The sequence below is a fragment of the Rana temporaria genome, chromosome 8 (assembly GCF_905171775.1).
Source record: "Rana temporaria chromosome 8, aRanTem1.1, whole genome shotgun sequence".
Lineage (NCBI taxonomy): Eukaryota > Metazoa > Chordata > Amphibia > Anura > Ranidae > Rana > Rana temporaria.
This window is the reverse complement of record NC_053496.1, coordinates 3,078,416-3,100,759: the sequence shown is the minus strand read 5'-3', so window position 1 is coordinate 3,100,759 and position 22,344 is coordinate 3,078,416. Positions and strand designations below refer to the sequence as shown.

The 22,344-nt window shown below is 47.9% G+C and overlaps 1 protein-coding gene and 1 long non-coding RNA gene across 2 annotated transcripts; both read right to left on the bottom strand.

The window, feature by feature from the left end:
* Positions 1-10,228: 10,228 nt before the first annotated feature.
* On the bottom strand, positions 10,229-11,443 carry LOC120910322. The gene is made up of 2 exons (XR_005741522.1): positions 10,844-11,443; positions 10,229-10,395 (listed from the first exon to the last, which is right to left on the bottom strand). It is a non-coding gene; the product is annotated as an uncharacterized LOC120910322 (long non-coding RNA).
* Positions 11,444-11,499: 56 nt separating this feature from the next.
* On the bottom strand, positions 11,500-22,003 carry LOC120910321 (C3a anaphylatoxin chemotactic receptor-like). Its single transcript, XM_040322098.1, has 2 exons — positions 21,924-22,003; positions 11,500-13,168 (listed from the first exon to the last, which is right to left on the bottom strand). Exon 2 carries the CDS (start codon positions 13,157-13,159, stop codon positions 12,056-12,058), a length of 1,104 nt encoding a protein of 367 aa, XP_040178032.1. The 5' UTR covers positions 13,160-13,168; positions 21,924-22,003; the 3' UTR covers positions 11,500-12,055.
* Between the last annotated feature and the right edge of the window lie 341 nt (positions 22,004-22,344).

The following is a 22,344-nucleotide window of genomic DNA, read 5'->3' as shown; positions in this document are numbered from 1 at the left end:
GTTCGTGAATCGGCGTATCTCACTCATTTGCATATTCAAATCGTAAATCAATGGGAGCGCCCCTAGCGGCCAGCGTAAATATGCGCCCACGATACGCCGGCATAGGAAACTTAAGTCGGTCGTAGGAAGCCTATTTTCAGGCGTATCTATTTCTATGGGCACGGCGCACAGATACAACGGCGCACATTGACACTTACGCGGCGTATCTCGAGATACGCCAGCGTAAGTACTACGAGAATCCGGGCCGATGTGTCTTTTTTCAACCTCACCTACTATGTAACTATATAACAATGTAACACTGTATCGTGGTTTCTTCAATTATTTTTCAGCAAAACTTCCTTCCTCGTTCTTCTTTTGTACGCGGCGGCATTTTTTTTTTTCATACTGCGAAGCTTCGGGTCATCAAGTTTTTCCCCGACAGTCTAAACTTCCCTTTCGGCAGTCGGAGTTCATGGAAGGGACGCCCTGATTTCAGGTGTTTGTGAAACAAAGCCGCTTCGGTTGCGACGCCTCCAAACCGCAGGTCTTTGTGGTCGCCAACACTTCCGTACAATTCAAACATGATACACGCGGTGGCGGAGGATTTAGAAGATACAGGAGATGGAAAACCGGTTTCCCCCGACCTCATCTTTTTTTTTTTCTTTTAGTACAGCGGAACCTCGGATTGCGAGCGACGCGGTTAACGAGCGTGACGCAATACGAGCGCTGTATTTAAAAAAATCCTAACTCGGTTTGCGAGGGTCGTCTCAAGGATTCAAGCCAAAACAGCGTGCAATACTGCGTTTGGCCTGAGGTGGTGGTGGTGGGGGGGCGGAGCCGAGCAGAGCCGAACTGCGCCGTTTGGAAATTTTTTACAAATCTCAGATACTCAGTTCCCGAGCCTTTCCGAGGTTTTCCGAGTTCAGCTGTGGTGTCCTCCAGCCTTTCCGAGGCTCTCTGGCACCCCCCCAACCTCTGGCCACATGCGGTATTGCATGCCATTGAAGTCAATGCGGAACAAATTATTTTAGTTCCCATTGACTTCTATGGGGAAACTCGCTTTGATATGCAAGTGCTTTGGATTACAAGCGTTCTCCTGGAACGGATTATCCTCGTAATCCGAGGTTCCACCGTAATTAATTTTATTTTATCTACTTTCTTCTTCCTTTACCTCCTTCTTTGTTCATTTCTCCATCTTTTTACCCAACACATTATACTGTTGTTACCATTTATTTTCTTTATTTTATTTGTCAAGTACATTAACCCCTCCCCCCCCCTAAGGGCAAAACAAATGTTAATGCCTAAGCACAATTTTACAACTTTGAGATGTGCCCACTTCCGGGCATAGATCCCTGCATTATCTCCGGGAATCTACGCCACGTCCGGCGCACCCCCCCCCCCCGCCCACTGTCTTCTGGGAGACACACAGGTCTCAGAAGACAGCAGGCACCAGTGGCATTGCGCAGCGCGAGTCGCGCATGCGCAGTAGGGAACCAGGAAGTGAGGCCGCAAGGCTTCACTTCCTGATTCCCTTACCGAAGATGGCGGCGGCAGAAAAATATATATAAAAAAAAGGGGGGTAGCCATCTGGGGCCTTCTGGGCCCTTTAATAAAAAGAAAGAAAAAACATATATAAAAAATATATATATATTTTTTTTTAAAAGGGGGGGTTGCCATCTGGGGCCCTTTAATAATTAAAAAAAAATATATAATTATATATAAATGTAGGTATATATATATATATATATATATATATATATATATATATATATATATATATATATATACAAAAAAAGGGGGGTTGCCATCCGGGACCTCTGGGCCCTTTAATAAAAAAAAAAATATATATATATATAAAAATAAACATTTATAAAAAAAAGGGGGGTTGCCATCCAGGGCCCTTTAATAATAATAATAATAATAATATTATATATATATATATATATATATATATATATATATATATATAGGGACCCCCGGACCTCTAAAAAAAAATAATTGCCACTTTAATAAAAAATAAAATAAAAATATATTAAAAAATATATATTTTTTTAAATAAAAAATAAGTAAAAAAAGGGGGGGGGGAGTTGCCCCTGGGGACCTCCGGACCTCTAAAAAAAAAAAAAAAATTGTCTCTTTAATAAAAAATAAAATAAAAATATATAAAAAAATATATATATTTTTTTTTATAAAAAATAAATTAAAAAAAGGGGGGTTGCCATCTGGGGCCCTGGGGACCTCCGTACCTCTAAAAAAAATTGTCCCTTTAATAAAAAATATTAAAAAAAAAATCTTTTTTTTTTCTTTTATAAAAAATAAATAAAAAAAAGGGGGGTTGCCATCTGGGGCCCTCCGGGCCCCTTACAGGTGTACTGCCTGTACCCCCTCGATGGCGGCCCTGGCGGCAGCATCTGAGAGCCGAGGCAGAGATCGGCTTCGGGTGCCGACATCCCGGGCGCGCTGGACGTAAGTAAGTATACTTATTTTAACCCCTTCAATACCGGGCTTTTATACCCACCTTTATACCAGGCCTATTCTGGCACTTCTCCCCTACATGTACAAATCATCATTCTTTTGCTATAAAATTACTCAGAACCCCCAAACGTTATATATGTTTTTTTTTTAGCAGACACCCTAGGGAATAAAATGGCGGTCTTTGCAACTTTTTATCTTGCACGGTATTTGCGCAATCATTTTTCAAACGCCTTTTTCTTGGGAAAAAAATGGTTTCATGAATTAAAAGCAACAAAACAGTAAAGTTAGCCCAATTTTTTTGTAAAATATGAAAGATGATGTTACGCAGAGTAAACAGATACCCATCATGTCACGCTTTAAAATTGCGCACACTCATGGAATGGCGCCAAACTTCGGTACTTAAAAAATCTCCATAGGCGACGCTTTGAATTTTTTTTTACAGGTTACCAGTTTAGAGTTACAGGCCCAGATTCACAAAGGAGATACGACGGCGTATCTCCAGATACGCCGTCGTATCTCTGCGTTGCGCCGTCGTATCTATGCGCCTGATTCTAAAAATCAGTTACGCATAGATATCCATTAGATCCGACAGGCGTAAGTCTCTTACGCCGTCGGATCTTAACTGCATTTTTTTTTTGCCCGCTAGGTGGTGCTTCCGTCGAATTCCGCATCGAGTATGCAAATTAGCTAGATACGCGAATTCCCGAACATACGCGCGTCCGACGCAGTAAAGTTACGGCGTTTACGTTAGGCTTTTCCCGGCGTAAAGTTGCCCCTGGGTCTATGACTCGCAGCCAATGTTAAGTATGGCCGTCGTTCCCGCGTCGAGAATTTAAAAAGTTACGTCGTTTGCGTAAGTCGTCTGTGAATGGGGCTGGACGTCATTTACGTTCACGCTGAAACCAGTGACGTCCTTGCGACGTCATTTGGAGCAATGCACACTGGGATATTTTACGAAAGGCGCATGCGCAGTTCGTTCGGCGCGGGGACGCGCTTCATTTAAATCATACACGCCCCCTACCCGCCGAATTTGAATTACGCCGCATGATTTACGCTACGCCGCCGCAACTTACGGAGCAAATGCTTTGAGAATACAGCACTTGCCCGTGTAAGTTGCGGCGGCGTAACGTAAATCGGATACGTTACGCCGCCACAAAGATACGCCATTCTACGAGAATCTGGCCCACAGAGTCTAGTGCTAGAATTGTTGCTCTCGCTCTAACACACGCAGCGATACCTCACATGTGTGGTTTGAACGGCGTTTACATACGTGAGCGGGAATTACGTGTGCGTTCGCTTCTGGGCGCGAGCTACCGGGGACAGGGGCGTTTTAAAAAATTGTTTTTATTAATTTTTTGTTTAGTTACTTATTTATTTTTATTTTTGCACTTTTTTTTAACGTTTTTATTTTTTTGATCACTTTTATTCCTCTTACAAGAAATGTAAACATCCCGTGTAATAGGAATGGTGTGTGACAGGTCCTCTTTATGGAGAGAGGCGGGGTCAATAAGACCTTCCCCTCCCCCCACGTCTCTCCTCCAGGCTGGAAAGCATGAGATCGGGGAAAAAAATTCTCATGCTTTCAGCCGCGATCGCGGCTTTCTTTACTTCCGGGTACTCGAGCGTGACGTCATCCTGCCCGGGCCTCCGACGGTCATAGAGATGTCTGGTGACCATCTGGTCACCAGTCATCTCTATGCTTCACATCCGGCGCTGGACGATTCTTTCTCCGGGCCCCGCGATGGCACGGGAGAGCCCGGAGAAGCACCGGATGGCGGCGGGAGGGGGGGGGGACGTCCCCTCCCGCCGCCTATAAGAACGATCAAGCGGCGGAATGGCCGCTATGATCATTCTTATGGTTCGCAGGATCGCCGCCGGAACACAATGATATCTGAATGATGCCTCTAGCTGCCCCCATCATTCAGATATCCCCCCACAAAGCCCAGGACGTCATGTGACAATTTGCCGGTACGGAAGTGGTTAAAAGTCAGCAGCTGCCATATTTGTACCTGCTGACTTAAAAACAAACCAAAAAAAAGTTCAGTGAAACTTCCGCTTTCAGTGGTTAACTTAAAACATTTTTTTTATTCTACCCAAAATATGCTGACCGTGAACTTTGACCCCAACCTTGACCTTTGACCCCCAAACTTGACCCTAACACTAACCCTGGCAAACCTTGATCTTGTTATTTTTTTTCTTTATTTTTTATTCTTTATGTTTAATTAGATTTTTCTTTTTGTACACACTTAGGGCTAGATTCACATACCTTTAGGCGGGCGTAACGTATCTCCTATACGCTACGCCGCCGTAACTTTGAGAGGCGAGTATGGTATTCTCAAAGATTTTGCGGCCGAAGTTACGGCGGCGTAGCGTATTAGGGCCGGCGTAAGCCCGCCTAATTCAAATGTTGAAGCTGTGGGCGTGTTTTATGTATATTAAGTGTGACCCCACGTAAATGACGTTTCGATCGAACGGCGCATGCGGCGTCCGTGGACGTATCCCAGTGCGCATGCTCCAAATCACGTCGGCAAAAAGTCAATGCTTTTGACGTGAACGTAACTTACGGCCAGCCCCATTCACGGACGAGTTACGCAAACGACGTAAAACTTCCTACAAATTCGACGCGGTTCCGACGTCCATACTTAACATTGGCTGCGCCATCTTTTTGGTGGTTTATCTTTACGCCTGAAAACCCCTCTCGTAAACGGCGTATCTTCACTGCGACGGCCGGGCGTACGTTCGTGAATAGGCGTATCTAGCTGATTTACATATTCTAGGCGTAAACCAGCGCACAAGCCCCTAGCGGCCAGCGTAAATATGCAGTTAAGATATGACGACGTAGGAGACTTACGCCGGTCGTATCTTAGCAATATTTAAGCGTATCTCAGTTTGAGAATACGCTTAAATATACGACGGCCAGGGCAGGACTTAGGGTGGTGGGGGCCCCTGGGCTTGAGTGTTGAAGGGGCCCCCTGGAGCCGAGAATTGGGGGGGATCGAAGTTGTTGAGCGGGGGGGGGGGCGAATTGAAGTTGTTGAGCGGGGGGGAGCGCATTAAAGTTGTTGAGCGGGGGGGATTTTGCAGTTGTTGAGGGGGGGTGCCTCTCACCTGTGCCAACAGCCGGGGCCACAGACTGTCATTAGCCCGGCTCTCGGCTATCTTCCCTTCAGCAGCCACAGTCCTCCACACACCACTCCGGTTCCTCCTGCTTCCGTGCTGCCTCCTCTTGCAGTGCGGGAAAATTAACCCTTTTGCGGGACTGCGGGAAGAAGCTGTCTGTGCGGGAAAGTCCCACAGAATCCGTGCGTGTTGGGAGGTATGCGCAGGGCCGCCATCAGGAATTTTGGGGCCCCTTGCACAGCTTAAGGCATGGGCCCCCTGAAGCAGAGAACCTAGGGGGGGTGGGGGTGCTGCCGCCTGAAATTGAGAAGCGTGGGGGCTGCCGCAAATTGAGAAGCGGGGGGCCTTTACAAAAAAAAGAAGAAATAAAGAAGAAAACAAATATATATAAATATATGTAGCCATCCGGGGCCCTGGGGACCTCTGGGCCTTTTAATAAAAAGAAAAAATAAACCTCTGGGCCCTTTAATAATAAAAAAAAAAACATTTATAAAAAATACATAAAAAAAGGGAGGTTGCCAAACCCGGGGGCCCTGGGGACCTCTGGGCCCCTGGGAACCTCTGGGCCTTTTAATAAAAAATAAAAAAATAAACAAAAATAAAAAAATAAACATTTATAAAAAAAATAAAAAAGGGGGGGTTGCCACATGGGGCCCTGGGGACCTCTGAGCCCTTTAATAAAAAAAAATATATATATATATATATATATATATATATATATAAAAAAATGTAATTTTTTTTATAAAAAAATAAAAAAGGTGGGTTGCCATCCGGGGGCCCTGGAGACCCCTGGGCCCTTTAATAATAATAATAAAATATATATATATATATATATATATATATATATATATATATATATATATATATATATATATATATATATAATATTATATATATAAAAATAAAAAATATATAAAAAAAAACATTTTTTTACAAAAAATAAATAAAAAAAAGGGGGGTTGCCGTCCGGGGCCCTGGGGGCCTCCGGGCCCCTGGGGACCTCCGGACCCCTAAAAAAAAAAAAAAAAAAAAATTTTTTTTTTTTTTTTTTTTTTTTTTAAAGGGGGCCCCCTATTGGGTGGGGCCCCTGGGCTTGAGCCCAGTCAAGGCCAATGGTAAGTCCGGCCCTGACGACGGCGGGGATTCGGACTTACGACGGCGTATCTACTGGTACGCCGGCGTAACTGTTTCTGAATCTGGCCCTTAGTTTTGTTTACATTTCCTCTCCCGCAAGAAGAGGAAGATACAATGTATCTTTCTCTTCATTCAGAAGAGGAAGTAAATACAGGAAAGTGGGGGGGGCTCACATTGACTGAGGATTGTTTTAGCCAATCAGAAGCTATCACAGCGATCAGGTGACCTGGAACCAACCATCCCAGGTCCCGATCATTAGTACAAGACCCAGGGCTCTCAGTGGGATGCCGGTCTCTGTGCTGGGAGCCGCCCTGTGTGTGGCGTTGTCCTCAGATCTAGTTTTAGTGACCTGGGGGGGCCCCCAAAGGAATTCCCACAAATAGCAAAGATTTCCTCTCACATTTTGCTTGGCTATTGGGACAGGAAGTGAAGGGAAATCTCCCCAATGGGAATCTGGCAGGGGTTATAACCCTCTTTACTTTGTATGGGTGAGCATTTCCCAGCTCCACCTCTAGTTGGCATTGTTGTGTAATGCATGCTATAGATCAGTGATGGCAAACCTTGGCACCCCCAGATGTTTTGAAACAACATTTCCCATGATGCTCAGGCACTCTGCAGTGTAGTGGAGCATCATGGGAAATGTAGTTCCAAAACATCTGGGGGTGCCAAGGTTCGCCGTCACTGCTATAGGTTATAAGTCAAAAGGTGAAGCTATTGTTGACCTTGGTTGCAGGATTGGTGACCTTGGCTAGAGATATCCTGTAACTATGGGAGCACCTTACTGCCAACTGACATTTGCCCAGTGGATTTGCAATTAGGGGACAGCTTGTACAAATTTTTCTAACGCCATTTGTTTCAGCAAACAAAAAGATGTATATGAGTCTTAGAAAATCACACTGGCCCATATTCTCTCTAAAAATCCGCGGGCTGCGCTTAAGGCACTTACACTCCGCTGTCCCAACTTACAGGAGCAAGTGCTGTATTCCCCAAACACTTGCTCCGTAAGTTGGGACGGCGGAGTGTAAATGCCCCGGCGTAGCCTGGCGGATCTCCAAGGGGGCGGCTTGTATTCAAATTAAGCGCGCCCCCGATTCTAATGAACTGCGCATGCGCCTGGCTTCAAAAAGCCCAGTGCGCATGCTCCAGTTCTCGGCGGAAAACGTCAATGACGCCGACGTGTGCGTCATTGACGTAAGGTCGTATTCAAGAACGACTTACGTAAACGACGTACCCGACGAAAAAACACGACGCGGACCCGACGCCATCCGTAACATGGCCTATGTGGGACTTGCGGAAACTTACTCCTCATATAGCAGGAGTAAGTTTCCGCTTATGCAAACGACGTTAGCGACGGTTACGCGACGCAAACTCATTCGGGAATGGGTGTAGAAGGATCATTTGCATACGCAAATGAGTCCTTCACGTAAATGCCATCTAGCGGCGGCCGGCGTCATTACATTTAAGATCCGCCAGTGTAAGTGACTTACAGATGGCGGATCTTGGGCCAGATTCACGTAGATCAGCGGATCTATAGATCCGCTCGTTCTACGTGAATTAAGATCCGCTCCCGCAAGTTTAGGAGGCAAGTGGCTAATTCACAAACCACTTACCTCCAAACTTGCGACGGCGGATCCTAAATCCCCCAGCGGAATTCAAATTCCGCGGCTAGGGGAGTGTCATATTTAAATCAGGCGCGCTCCCGCGCCGATTTAAATACGCATGCGTCGTCCGGGGAATTTCCCGGCGTGCATTGCTCCCACTGACGTCAATAGGACGTCAGTGGTTTCGATGCGTACGCAAACTACGTAGTTCCGTATTCGAGAACGACTTACGGAAACTACGTAAAAAAAATACAAATCGACGCGGGAACGACGGCCATACTTAACAATACTTACCCCTGCTTTTAGCATGGGTAAGTATACGACGGGTACCGCGCTACGGAAACGACGTAAGAACACAGCGTCGGGTCCGCGTACGTTCGTGAATTTCGCGTATCTCGCTGATTTACATATTATTCATTGTAAATCAGCGGGAACGCCCCCGGCGCCATTTTTAATTCAAAAAAAAGATCCGACAGTGTAACACAGTGTGACACTGTCGGATCTCAGCCCTATCTATGCGTATCTGATTCTATGAATCAGGCGCATAGATAGGACCAGAAAAAATCCGAGATACGATGGTGTATCTGAGATACACCGTCGTATCTGCTTCGTGAATCTGGGCCTGAGAATCAGGAGCATAGATACACGGGCCAAAAAAGGGAGATACTATGGAGTATCCTGAGTTACTCCATCGTAACTTCTATGAGAATATGGCCCTATATATATATATATACACACACACACATCAAAAGCAACACACAGCTTATGCTGCTGTCCATTTATTTGGAAAGTTTGGGTAGACAATCCCATCTGCCTTTACTTTGTATGGGTGAGCATTTCCCAACTCCACCTCTAGTTGGCATTGTTGTGCATGCTATAGGTTATAAGTCAAAAGGTGAAGCTATTGCTGACCTTGGTTGCAGGATTGTTGACCTTGGTTGCAGGATTGTGGACCTTGGCTAAAGAATTCCTGTAACTATGGGAGCACCTTACTGCCAACTGACATTTGCCCAGGGGATTTCCAATTAGAGGACAGCTTGTACAAATGTTCCTAACGCCATTTGTTTGAGAAGTGTCCACTCAGCAAACAAAAAGATGTATATGAGCCTTAGAAAATCACTATGGCCCGGATTTAGAAAGACTTACGCCAACGTATATACTGATACGCCGTGTAAGTTCACGGATGCGCCGTCGTATCTCTGCGCCTGATTCTTGAAATAAGATACGCCTGAATTTTGGCTCCATCCGACCGACGTAAGGCTCCTACGCCGTCGTATCTTGGGCGCATGTTTACGCTGGCCGCAAGGGGCGCTTCCATTGATTAAAGCATTGAATATGTAAATGAGCAAGATACGCCGATTCCCGAACGTACTTACGCCCGTCGCAGTAATCTACACCGTTTACGTAAGGCGTAAAGTTAAACCACCATATAGGAGGCGCATCCCATGCAAAGGTATGGACGTCGGAACAGCCGTCGTATTTTACGTCGTTTACGTAAGTCGTACATGAACGGGGCTGGGCGTAGGTTACGCTCACGTCGTAGGCATTGAGCCGTCGTATCTTAGGGAGTATATGCAACGTGATTCTGAGCATGCGCGCGCATACGCCGTTCGTACGGCCCTTCATTTACATGGGGTCACGCTTCATTTTAATAGATCACGCCCACTACCTTCCTACTACCTTCCTACTTTGAATTACGCCGGCCAATTTACGTTACGCCGGCGCAAGTTTGGGAGCGAGTGCTTTGTGAATACTGTTCTTGCCTCACTGATTTACGTTGGCATAGCGCATATGAGATGCGCTAAGCCGGTCTAAAGATGCGCCACTCTACGTGAATCCGGCTATATATATATATATATATATATATATATATATATATATATACACACACACACACATCAAAAGCAAAACACAGCTTATGCTGCTGTCCGTTTATTTGGAAAGTTTGGGTAGACAATCCCATCTGCCTTTACTTTGTATGGGTGAGCATTTCCCAACTCCACCTCTAGTTGGCATTGTTGTGCATGCTATAGGTTATAAGTCAAAAGGTGAAGCTATTGTTGACCTTGGTTGCAGGATTGTTGACCTTGGTTGCAGGATTGTTGACCCTTGGTTGCAGGATTGTTGACCCTTGGTTGCAGGATTGTTGACCCTTGGTTGCAGGATTGTTGACCCTTGGTTGCAGGATTGTTGACCTTGGTTGCAGGATTGTTGACCTTGGTTGCAGGATTGTTGACCTTGGTTGCAGGATTGTTGACCCTTGGTTGCAGGATTGTTGACCCTTGGTTGCAGGATTGTTGACCCTTGGTTGCAGGATTGTTGACCTTGGTTGCAGGATTGTTGACCTTGGTTGCAGGATTGTTGACCTTGGTTGCAGGATTGTTGACCTTGGTTGCAGGATTGTTGACATTGGTTGCAGGATTGTTGACCTTGGTTGCAGAATTGTTGACCTTGGTTGCAGGATTGTTGACCTTGGTTGCAGGATTGTTGACCTTGGTTGCAGGATTGTTGACCTTGGTTGCAGGATTGTGGACCTTGGTTGCAGAATTGGTGACCTTGGCTACAGAATTCCTGTAACTATGGGAGCATCTTACTGCCAACTGACATTTGCCCAGGGGATTTCCAATTAGAGGACAGCTTGTGCAAATGTTTCTAATGCCTTTTGTTTGAGAAGTGTCCACTCAGCAATCAAAAAGATGCATATGAGCCTTAGAAAATCACTAGATATATATACACACACACATCAAAAGCAACACACGGTGGAGGGCACATGTGTATCATCCAGCCCTGCTGTTGGCAGCCCATCAAACTCTATGAGAATCTGACAGCTGCTGTGGTTGGATGGAGCTGGATGTTGCACTGAGTGGTACTTACAGTATGTTTCAGGCAGTAAGTGCCCAGGGGGCATTTGATCCTAGGAGCATACTGACCCAAACATTCATACCACTAGATGCCCAATCCAGCAGCAACAGCTGTCAGCCTCTCACAGACAGGCTTGACAGGCTGCCACCAGCGAGGGCCAGGGCTGGACTGGGTCAAAAATGTGGCCCTGGACTTCATCCAGACTGGCCCACTTTGACAGGTCTCTCCCATGGTGGCCGGACAAACCGGAAGGACGGTGGCCACACAGAGCTGTGACATAAGCTTCCTCTGCACTCGTTTTCCTGGTCTTTCCTTTCCTTCCCCCCGCTCTCCATATAGATTCTCCGCGGCGTTGGAGAGCGGGGGGAAGGAAAGACCAGGGGAACGAGTGCCGAGGAAGCTTATGTCACAGCTGTGTGCGGCCGTCGTCCTTCCGGATCGTATGATGAGCTTCTCAGTGCGACTCCCGAGGAGCGTGTCTGTATTCAGTCACGCTGAAGTTAACTAGCCAGGGAGAGGAGGTAAGCGCTGCGGGGAGGGAGAGACAGAGGAGCGGAGGGGTGCGGCTGTCCGCTGTCACTGAAGCCGGCCCACTGAGCCATCGGCCCACCGTGAAACTCCCGGTAGTCCCGATGGCCAGTCGATCCCTGGCGAGGGCTGGATGGTGCACCTATGCCCTACCCAAGTTATCCGGAACTAAAATAAAAAAAGGCAACCCATAGATTGTTCATTGAACCAAAAGAGTGGATGTTGCTGTGTGCCTGGCTGCTGTTGCACCACTTTGGGTAAAAGAACCTGAAGCAAACCAGCCGCCCCTACGGGGGGTGAGCGCTACAAATGGTAAAGCAGCTAAAGGTGTTAAAATATTCCATTGGTAATTGAGCTCAGAGAGCCTGGCTGTCTTCCGTTGTGAGTCTGCTCTTGGTGCGCTCAGTACTTCGAGAGAGCTCTTCGCTGAGGGCATTTTGCATGACCCTGCGTACGGACTGGTGCACCCGGCCCTTCATATCATTCCCCATGAAGACGTAGAGGATCGGGTTGATACAGCTGTTGAAGTAGGCCAATGCCACTGATAGACCGTCCAGTATTTCCAAAAACTGATTATCAAAGTAGAGCGCGAGCACGCCTAGTATGTGGTAGGGGGCCCATGTGACAAAAAACGCAACCACGATGCCAAGAGCCACCTTGGTGGTTTTCTTGCCGACCTTGAAAAGTCGGATGTTTTTAATCTTAAGAGCCAGTAGGGTGTAGCTGGTGGAAACAATTAAGAGAGGGATCAGAAAACCAAAAACCATGCGTGTGTAAGTAATTGTGACGCGCAAAGACTGCAGTGGGTCGTTGTCCATGGTGAGGTCCTCTTCTGTACCATAATTCAATAAAAGGTCCTCTTCTGTACCGTAATTCAATGAAGAATGGTTTGAATGTAATAAACCGTAGTCATAATCCTCATCTATGCCAACATTGTGTGATTGCTCATTAATATCATAATCACAATAAAGAATGTTATCATGTCTGAACATTTTTCGGTGCAGGTAAACAGGTAGACACATCAAGAAGGACAACACCCAAATAACCCCGCATAAGGCCCACGCCATTCGTAAGCTGCGCTTATTTTGAGCCCACACGGGTTGGACAACCAGAAGGCATCGGTCAATGCTAATGGCCACCAGGGTGAAGACACTGGCAAACATGGTAAGGTGAACCATGCCAGGTACCACTTTGCAGAGAGCGGGGCCATACAGCCAATCCTCGTAGAAGAACTGAGCGATGGACAACGGAAGAAAAAGGCAGCAGGTGACGTCGGCCAAAGCAAGGTTCCAAAACCAGACGGTGTTCACCGTCCACTTCATATTCCAAGAGGTGATCCAAATGACCATCAAGTTCCCGGGAACTCCCAGAAGAAAGGTGACCACCATGACAAGGATGGTGAACACTGGAGGGCCGATGTGATGTGCGGCAGGCGCCAAGTCCTCGGTCACATTTGTCATCTTGATATCCTGCAGAGATTAAAATAAAAAGTTTGATTTCTGTGGGGAAAAGCAGACAAGTCCCTTCTGTATATTATTCAACAATTACCAACTGAGCAGTGGCGGTTCGTCCATAGAGGGCGCTGGAGCGCCGCCCCCTCTGGCTCTCGCCCGCCACTGAGTCTAATAACATACATTCATGCATTGCATGAATGTATGTTATTGTCGCCAGCTGCCGCTGGTCTATTCAGATGGCTGGAATTTGAGCGCCGGCCACCTGAATAACGGCAGCTGGTTGGCTGTGCGGAAGTGCCTATCAGAGCCAGCGGCTCTGATAGGCTTTCCGAGTACAGCCCTCGTCTTCCGGATGTCTATCCTCAGGACGTACGGGGGTGCGTTCCTTGCATAAGACTGACGGCCGTCTCAGCCAATCAGGTTCCCCGATTCTGGTTATCAGTAACCTGATTGGCTGAAGCGTCACCAAGGCGGGAGAAGACATCGAGGGACGTGGAAGGAGTAGGGTAAGTGCATTTTACAGGGCACAGCGGCGACAATGGGCACAGAGGCAACAAAGGGCACAGTGGCATCAATGGGCACAGTGGTGACAATGGGCACAGTGGTGACAATGGGCACAGTGGCAACAATTAAAGGGCACAGTGACATGCACAGTGGCAACAATGGGCACAGTGGTGAAAATTAAAGGGCACAGTGGTGACAATTGGCACAGTGGCGACAATTGAGGGGCACAGTGGCTGCGTTTGATGGCATGGCACAGTGGTGACAATTGATGGCACAGTGGCTGTGTTTGATGGCATGGCACAGTGACTGCGTTTGATGGCATGGCACAGTGACTGCATTTGATGGCATGGCACAGTGGTGCAAATTGATGGCATAGTGACTGCATTTGATGGCATGGCACAGTGGTGATAATTGATGGCACAGTGGCTGCGTTTGATGGCACACTGGTGACAATTGATGGCACAGTGGCTGCGTTTGATGGCATGGCACAGTGGTGACAATTGATGGCACAGTGGCTGTGTTTAATGACATGGCACAGTGGTGACAATTGATGGCATGGCACAGTGGCTGCGTTTGATGGTATGGCACAGTGGCTGCGTTTGATGGCATGGCACAGTGGTGACAATTGATGGGCACAGTGAGGCTGCAATTTTTTTTCTTTTTCGTTTGCGCCCCCCCAAAAATTTTGAGCACCAGGCGCTACTGCAACTGAGAAACTGAATGCCTCCTCCTAGTCATAGTCTTCATTCATAAAGTCCTACTCCAGGGCCTTCTGGAGGTTAGAAATATAAATAATACGGCCCCGGCTGCAGTGTTCCCTTCCAATACGGATCTGTCCCATGCAGTACAGCGGAACCTCGGATTACGAGGATAATCCAGTCCAGGAGAACGGTTGTAATCCAAAGCGCTCGCATATCAAAGCGAGTTAGGATAGAATACAGCGCTCATATTGCGAAAGTCTCGTTAACCGCGTTACTCGCAATCCGAGGTTCCACTTCGGGCCGGGACAAGGGGTGGGCAGGAGGGACAAGAGGGGTGGCTTCCCTGGGCACTGTGGTATCATGTGAGGTGGAGGGGGCACCACAAGGAGGTTGGGGGGGTTGGTTTGTGAGGAGGAAATTGGGGGGGGGGGGCAGAGGGTAAGAATGGTTCTATGAGGGTAAATTTAGGGAGGTGTGCTCGGAATAGTGATTTGGGGAGATTTGTGCTATTAAGGATGATTGAGGGTGTTTGTGCTACAAGAAGAACTTTGTAAGGGAGGGATTTGTTCTAGGATGGGGAATTTGGAGTGGGGGGGGGAATTGTGTTCAGAGAGGATATTTGAGGGGTAGAAGATTTGTGCTGGGAGGGGGAAATTTTTTTGGGGGGAGGAGGTGTACTGGGGGCATATGGGGAGAAAGGTTTTTAGCTGGGGGGGAATATTTGTCCTGGGAAGGAGAGAATTACAGTAGGGGGGGACTTGTGCTGGGAGGAGGTGGAATTTATGCTTATCTTCCCACTGATCACCAATGTAAGGGACATTCTTCTCACTGATCACCAATGTAAGGAACATTCTTCCCACTGATCACCAATGTAAGGGACATTCTTCCCACTGATCACCAATGTAAGGGACATTCTTCCCACTGATCACCAATGTAAGGGACATTCTTCCCACTGATCACCAATGTAAGGGACATTCTTCCCACTGATCACCAATGTAAGGGACATTCTTCCCACTGATCACCAATGTAAGGGACATTCTTCTCACTGATCACCAATGTAAGGAACATTCTTCCCACTGATCACCAATGTAAGGGACATTCTTCTCACTGATCACCAATGTAAGGGACATTCTTCCCACTGATCACCAATGTAAGGAACATTCTTCTCACTGATCACCAATGTAAGGGACATTCTTCCCACTGATCACCAATGTAAGGGACATTCTTCCCACTGATCACCAATGTAAGGGACATTCTTCTCACTGATCACCAATGTAAGGGACATTCTTCTCACTGATCACCAATGTAAGGGACATTCTTCCCACTGATCACCAATGTAAGGGACATTCTTCCCACTGATCACCAATGTAAGGGACATTCTTCTCACTGATCACCAATGTAAGGGACATTCTTCTCACTGATCACCAATGTAAGGGACATTCTTCTCACTGATCACCAATGTAAGGGACATTCTTCCCACTGATCACCAATGTAAGGAACATTCTTCTCACTGATCACCAATGTAAGGGACATTCTTCCCACTGATCACCAATGTAAGGGACATTCTTCTCACTGATCACCAATGTAAGGGACATTCTTCCCACTGATCACCAATGTAAGGAACATTCTTCTCACTGATCACCAATGTAAGGGACATTCTTCCCACTGATCACCAATGTAAGGAACATTCTTTCCACTGATCACCAATGTAAGGGACATTCTTCTCACTGATCACCAATGTAAGGGACATTCTTCTCACTGATCACCAATGTAAGGAACATTCTTCCCACTGATCACCAATGTAAGGGACATTCTTCCCACTGATCACCAATGTAAGGGACATTCTTCCCACTGATCACCAATGTAAGGGACATTCTTCTCACTGATCACCAATGTAAGGAACATTCTTCCCACTGATCACCAATGTAAGGAACATTCTTTCCACTGATCACCAATGTAAGGAACATTCTTCTCACTGATCACCAATGTAAGGGACATTCTTCTCACTGATCACCAATGTAAGGGACATTCTTCCCACTGATCACCAATGTAAGGAACATTCTTCCCACTGATCTCCAATGTAAGGGACATTCTTCTCACTGATCACCAATGTAAGGGACATTCTTCCCACTGATCACCAATGTAAGGGACATTCTTCTCACTGATCACCAATGTAAGGAACATTCTTCCCACTGATCTCCAATGTAAGGGACATTCTTCTCACTGATCACCAATGTAAGGGACATTCTTCTCACTGATCACCAATGTAAGGGACATTCTTCTCACTGATCACCAATGTAAGGGACATTCTTCCCACTGATCACCCCCCCCCCCCCCCGGGTACAGACTCTGCTCTCTGACCCCTCCCCTATTCTGCAAGTCTAAATATAATTTAGGTTCCTTTTTTCAGAGCTGCACATTTATCTTCATAACGAGAAACCCCAAATGACAGATTTCTCGTCTGGTGAAATGATATTGCGTTTGTCCGATAGCCATTCGTTGTAAATCCTATTCATAGAATATCGAGATTCGAGACGTGCACAACGGAAATACTTGTTTCATTCATTGAGTAAATCATTTTGTTTCTTTAGATCGGTTACGTTAGAAAGATTTGTTTTTGGAATTAACTTTGTATATTCGTTATTCCGAATCGATTTGTATTTTTGGAAGTTCTGTTATTCTTTTGATATTCCCGGAAGATCGGCTGTATTTGTTTTGATTACCCAAAGATTGAAACAGTTCCTGTTGTATTCCCAGCTGTTTTTTTTATGGTCCTGTTCTATCTTATGTATTTCATCTATTAGCATTTGGATTTTATACTTTCTCTCTTTTTTCTTTTCCTGCCCCTATGGCGATTAGTATGCCCCTGATATAGGCTTTATGAGCCTCCCAAAGAGTGATATATCTTGAGTGTTATTTATAAAGAAATACTGCTTTATCTCTTTCCTTACTATTTCTGCTACTTCGTCATCTTGGAGAAGTTCTTAGTTTAGTTGCCATGTAAATGGTTGTCTTTGAGGTCCTGGTATAGTCATTTTCATTCTCACGGGGGGGGGCAGAGATGTATTATGGCCTAGGCCGACAAGGCCCAGGCCTAGGGAGGCACTTTGCGGGGGGGTGGCGAAAAAGCACACCCTGTCCCTCTGTGCTCATCCCACCCTATCCCCCTGTGCTCATCCCACCCTGTCCCCCTGTGCTCATCCCACCCTGTCCCCCTGTGCTCATCCCACCCTGTTTCCCTGTCCTCATCCCACCCTGTCCCCCTGTGCTCATACCACCCTGTCCCCCTGTGCTCATCCCACCCTGTCCCCCTGTCCTCATCCCACCATGTCCCCCTGTCCTCATCCCACCCTGTCCCCCTGTCCTCATCCCACCCTGTCCCCCTGTGCTCATCCCACCCTGTCCCCCTGTCCTCATCCCACCATGTCCCCCTGTCCTCATCCCACCCTGTCCCCCTGTCCTCATCCCACCCTGTCCCCCTGTGCTCATCCCACTCTGTCGCCCTGTCCTCATCCCATGAAAATGACAGGACGGGTCTTAAAAAGGAAGGGGTGTGTCATATATAAAGTAGGGGGTGCGCGAGTTTCACCAGGCCTAGGGCAGCACAAAACCTAAATACACCTCTGCGGGAGGGGGCGTGATCGGATAATGTAGAGATTTCTATATTGGACTCAATCACATTATCCAGGGCTCTGTGATCAACCAGAATATAATAGACGGACCTTAGATAGAGAACCTGTTCTCTTTCTTTCCGTCAGACTTCCGACGGACTCACGGCGGACTTTTGCACGGTCAAAAGTCAGACCGTGTGTACAAGGCGTAATTCATCCCTGCTAGTCCAACCCACAAAGAGAAATGAAATGAGCTGATTGGACGATATTATGCCATTTTGTTTCGTCTTAATTGTTATATTAGAATGAACCTATGGACCTTGCTTTGTGCACTGGTGGGCAGTCATGTTGGAACAGGAAGTTGGGAGCATGAAATTGTCCAAAATGTCTCGGTATGCCGACCCCTTCACTGGAACTAAGGGGCCAACCCAACCCCCAAAAAAAACAACCCCACTCCACAATCCCCCCTCCACCAAATGATTTGGACCAGTGCCCAAAAAAAAGGTCCTTAAAGGCTTGGATGAGCGAGTTTGGGGTGGAGGAACTTGGCTGTCTTGACCTCAACCCAATAAGGGGCCAAGCCTACCCCCTGAAAAACAACCCCACACCATAATCCTCCCTCCACCAAATGGTTTGGACCAGTGACCAAAACAAGGTCCATAAAGACATGGATGAGCGAGTTTGGGGTGGAGGAACTTGACTGGCCTGGATGAGAAGGCCTGGCCCGCAGTTTCAGCTCTAATTCATCCCAAAGCTGGTGTTCTATCGGGTTGAGGTCAGGACTCGGTGCAGGCCAGTCAAGTTCCTCTACCCCAAACTCGCTCGTCCATGTCTTTATGGACATTGCTTTGTGCTCTGGTTCGCAGTCATGTTGGAACAGGAAGGGACCGTCCCCAAACTGTTCTCACAAAGTTGGGAGCATGAAATTGTTCAAAATGCCTTGGTAAGCCGACACCTTAAGAGTTCCCTTTCCTGGGGCCAAGTCCAACCCCTGATATTTATCCCCACACCATAATCCCCCCTCCCCCCACATCATAATCCCCCCTCCACCCAATGATTTGGACCAAAGCAAGGTCTATAGAGACATGGATGAGAGAGTTTGGGGTAGAGTAACTTGACTGACCTGCACAGAGTCCTGACCTTAACCCAATAGAACACCTTTGGGATGAATTAGAGTGGAGGCCTTCTCGTCCATCATCAGCGCCTGACCTCACAAACGCTCTTCTGGAAGAACGGTCAAACATTGCCATAGACACCCTCCTAAACCTTGTGGACGGCCTTCCCAGAAGAGGTGAAGGTGTTATAGCTGCAAAGGGCAGAGCCAACTCAATATTGAACCCTACGCACTAAGCCTGGGATGTTCACGTGTGTGTAAAGGCAAGCCTCCCAATACTTTTGACAATATAGCGTACATGTCAACATCATCTTCTGTAAATATCGTACTAGAAGATCTCTACGCCTCAAATTCCCAGCCCCGTCCACCTCTTCTGCCCAAAGACGGTTTCTCTTTCTCTATTGGATTCTTACATTGCAGCAGGAGAAGGAAGACTCTACTTAGTGGACATGTCCAGCTGGCTAGTTTTATGGAGACCCCCCCACCACTGAGATCATGAAGAGATTTAGAAGCCCCCCAAACATAATTCCTCCAGCCGATGTTCAACCATTAATCCAGATATCAGTCCGGCCTGGCCCATTAGGTCTTACCCAGGGCCGTCTTAATAGCATCATGGGCCCCTGGGCAAAGAAATGCACTGGGGCCCCTACCAGCTTGACCCAATGTACACACCTACTTTCCAGAAATGAAGTATAAATATTTGATATAATTTAACAGATATTCATTAGTACTTTCAATAAAATCGATTTTACAAAAGGAAAACATTCCATAAATCAAAGACTAGTCAGCACAAAGGACACAGTACAGGGGGGTAATGCAGAAGGGCACAGAACAGGAGGGGTCAGGAGGGCACAATACTGGGATCAGAAAGGCACCGTACAGGGGGATCACGAGGGCACAATACTGGGATCAGAGGGGCACAGTACAGGGGGGGTCAAGAGGGCACAATATTGGGATCAGAAGGGCACAGTACAGGGGGGGGGGTCAGGAGGGCACAATACTGGGATCAGGAGGGCACAGTACAGGGGGGGTCAGGAGGGCACAATACTGGGATCCGAAGGGCACAGTACAGGGGGGGTCAAGAGGGCACAATACTGGGATCAGAAGGGCACAGTACAGGGGGGGTCAGGAGGGCACAATACTGGGATCAGAAGGGCACAGTACAGGGGGGGTCAAGAGGGCACAATATTGGGATCAGAAGGGCACAGTACAGGGGGGGTCAGGAGGGCACAATACTGGGATCAGAGGGGCACAGTACAGGGGGGGTCAAGAGGGCACAATACTGGGATCAGAAGGGCACAGTACAGGGGGGGTCAGGAGGGCACAATACTGGGATCAGAAGGGCACAGTACAGGGGGGGTCAAGAGGGCACAATATTGGGATCAGAAGGGCACAGTACAGGGGGGGTCAGGAGGGCACAATACTGGGATCAGAGGGGCACAGTACAGGGGGTCAGGAGGGCACAATACTGGGATCAGAAGGGCATAGTACAGGGGGGGTCAAGAGGGCACAATATTGGGATCAGAAGGGCATAGTACAGGGGTGGTCAGGAGGACACAATACTGGGATCAGAAGGGCACAGTACAGGGGGGGTCAAGAGGGCACAATATTGGGATCAGAAGGGCACAGTACAGGGGGGGTCAGGAGGGCACAATACTGGGATCAGGAGGGCACAGTACAGGGGGGTCAGGAGGGCACAATACTGGGATCCGAAGGGCACAGTACAGGGGGGGTCAAGAGGGCACAATACTGGGATCAGAAGGGCACAGTACAGGGGGGGTCAGGAGGGCACAATACTGGGATCAGAAGGGCACAGTACAGGGGGGGGTCAAGAGGGCACAATATTGGGATCAGAAGGGCACAGTACAGGGGGGGTCAGGAGGGCACAATACTGGGATCAGAGGGGCACAGTACAGGGGGGGTCAAGAGGGCACAATACTGGGATCAGAAGGGCACAGTACAGGGGGGGTCAGGAGGGCACAATACTGGGATCAGAAGGGCACAGTACAGGGGGGGTCAAGAGGGCACAATATTGGGATCAGAAGGGCACAGTACAGGGGGGGTCAGGAGGGCACAATACTGGGATCAGAGGGGCACAGTACAGGGGGGTCAGGAGGGCACAATACTGGGATCAGAAGGGCATAGTACAGGGGGGGTCAAGAGGGCACAATATTGGGATCAGAAGGGCATAGTACAGGGCTGGTCAGGAGGACACAATACTGGGATCAGAAGGGCACAGTACAGGGGGGGTCAGGAGGGCACAATACTGGGATCAGAGGGGCACAGTACAGGGGGGTCAGGAGGGCACAATACTGGGATCAGAAGGGCATAGTACAGGGGGGGTCAAGAGGGCACAATATTGGGATCAGAAGGGCATAGTACAGGGGTGGTCAGGAGGGCACAATACTGGGATCAGAAGGGCACAGTACAGGGGGGTCAGGAGGGCACAATACTGGGATCAGAAGGGCACAGTACTGGGGGGGTGTCAATTGGGCACAATATTGGGATCAGAAGGGCACAGTACAGGGGGGGTCAGGAGGGCACACTACTGGGATCAGGAGGGCACAATACAGGGGTGAATGCAGAAGGGCACAGTACAGGGGGGGTCAGAAGGGCACAGTACAGGGGGGGGGTCAGAAGGGCAATGTATAGGTTCTGTGATGCTTCCCGGGACACGACCATATCGGGACAGTTTAGTAAAAAGCGTGACTGTCCCAGGAAATCCGGGACAGTTGGCAAGTATGATGTAATGCAAGATTATTATGGGGGGCCCCCCATGTACCTTGGGCCCCTGGGCAGTGCCCAGGAGTGCCCTTTCATTAAGACGGCCCTGGTCTTACCTCTCTGACCCCGCGGCGGCGGCGGCGTTGGTGGCTGTAGAGGAGATACCCAGGACAAGCACCGTATCGGAGACTCAGAGGGCGACTGTCAGCGACTCGATGTTACTTTGGGTGAAACTTGTCGCACCAACTTCCTTCCTCTTTTACTTTTAATAACTTCAGCGAATTTTTTTTCTCAGATAGAGAAGCTCTCCGTCCCCCGATCTCCAGGAAGTGACCCGAGAGCCGCATCAAACGCCAACAAATATTTCATAGATTGCGGTTTGATCGGAACCACTTGCCCACCGGGCCAATTCTGACATTTCTCTCCTGTGATTTGCTAGAAAATTACACCGAACCCCCAAACATTGGGCTAGATTCAGGTAGCTGTTACGGCGGCGTATCCCCAGATAAGCGCCGTAATTTCAAATCTGCGTCGGCG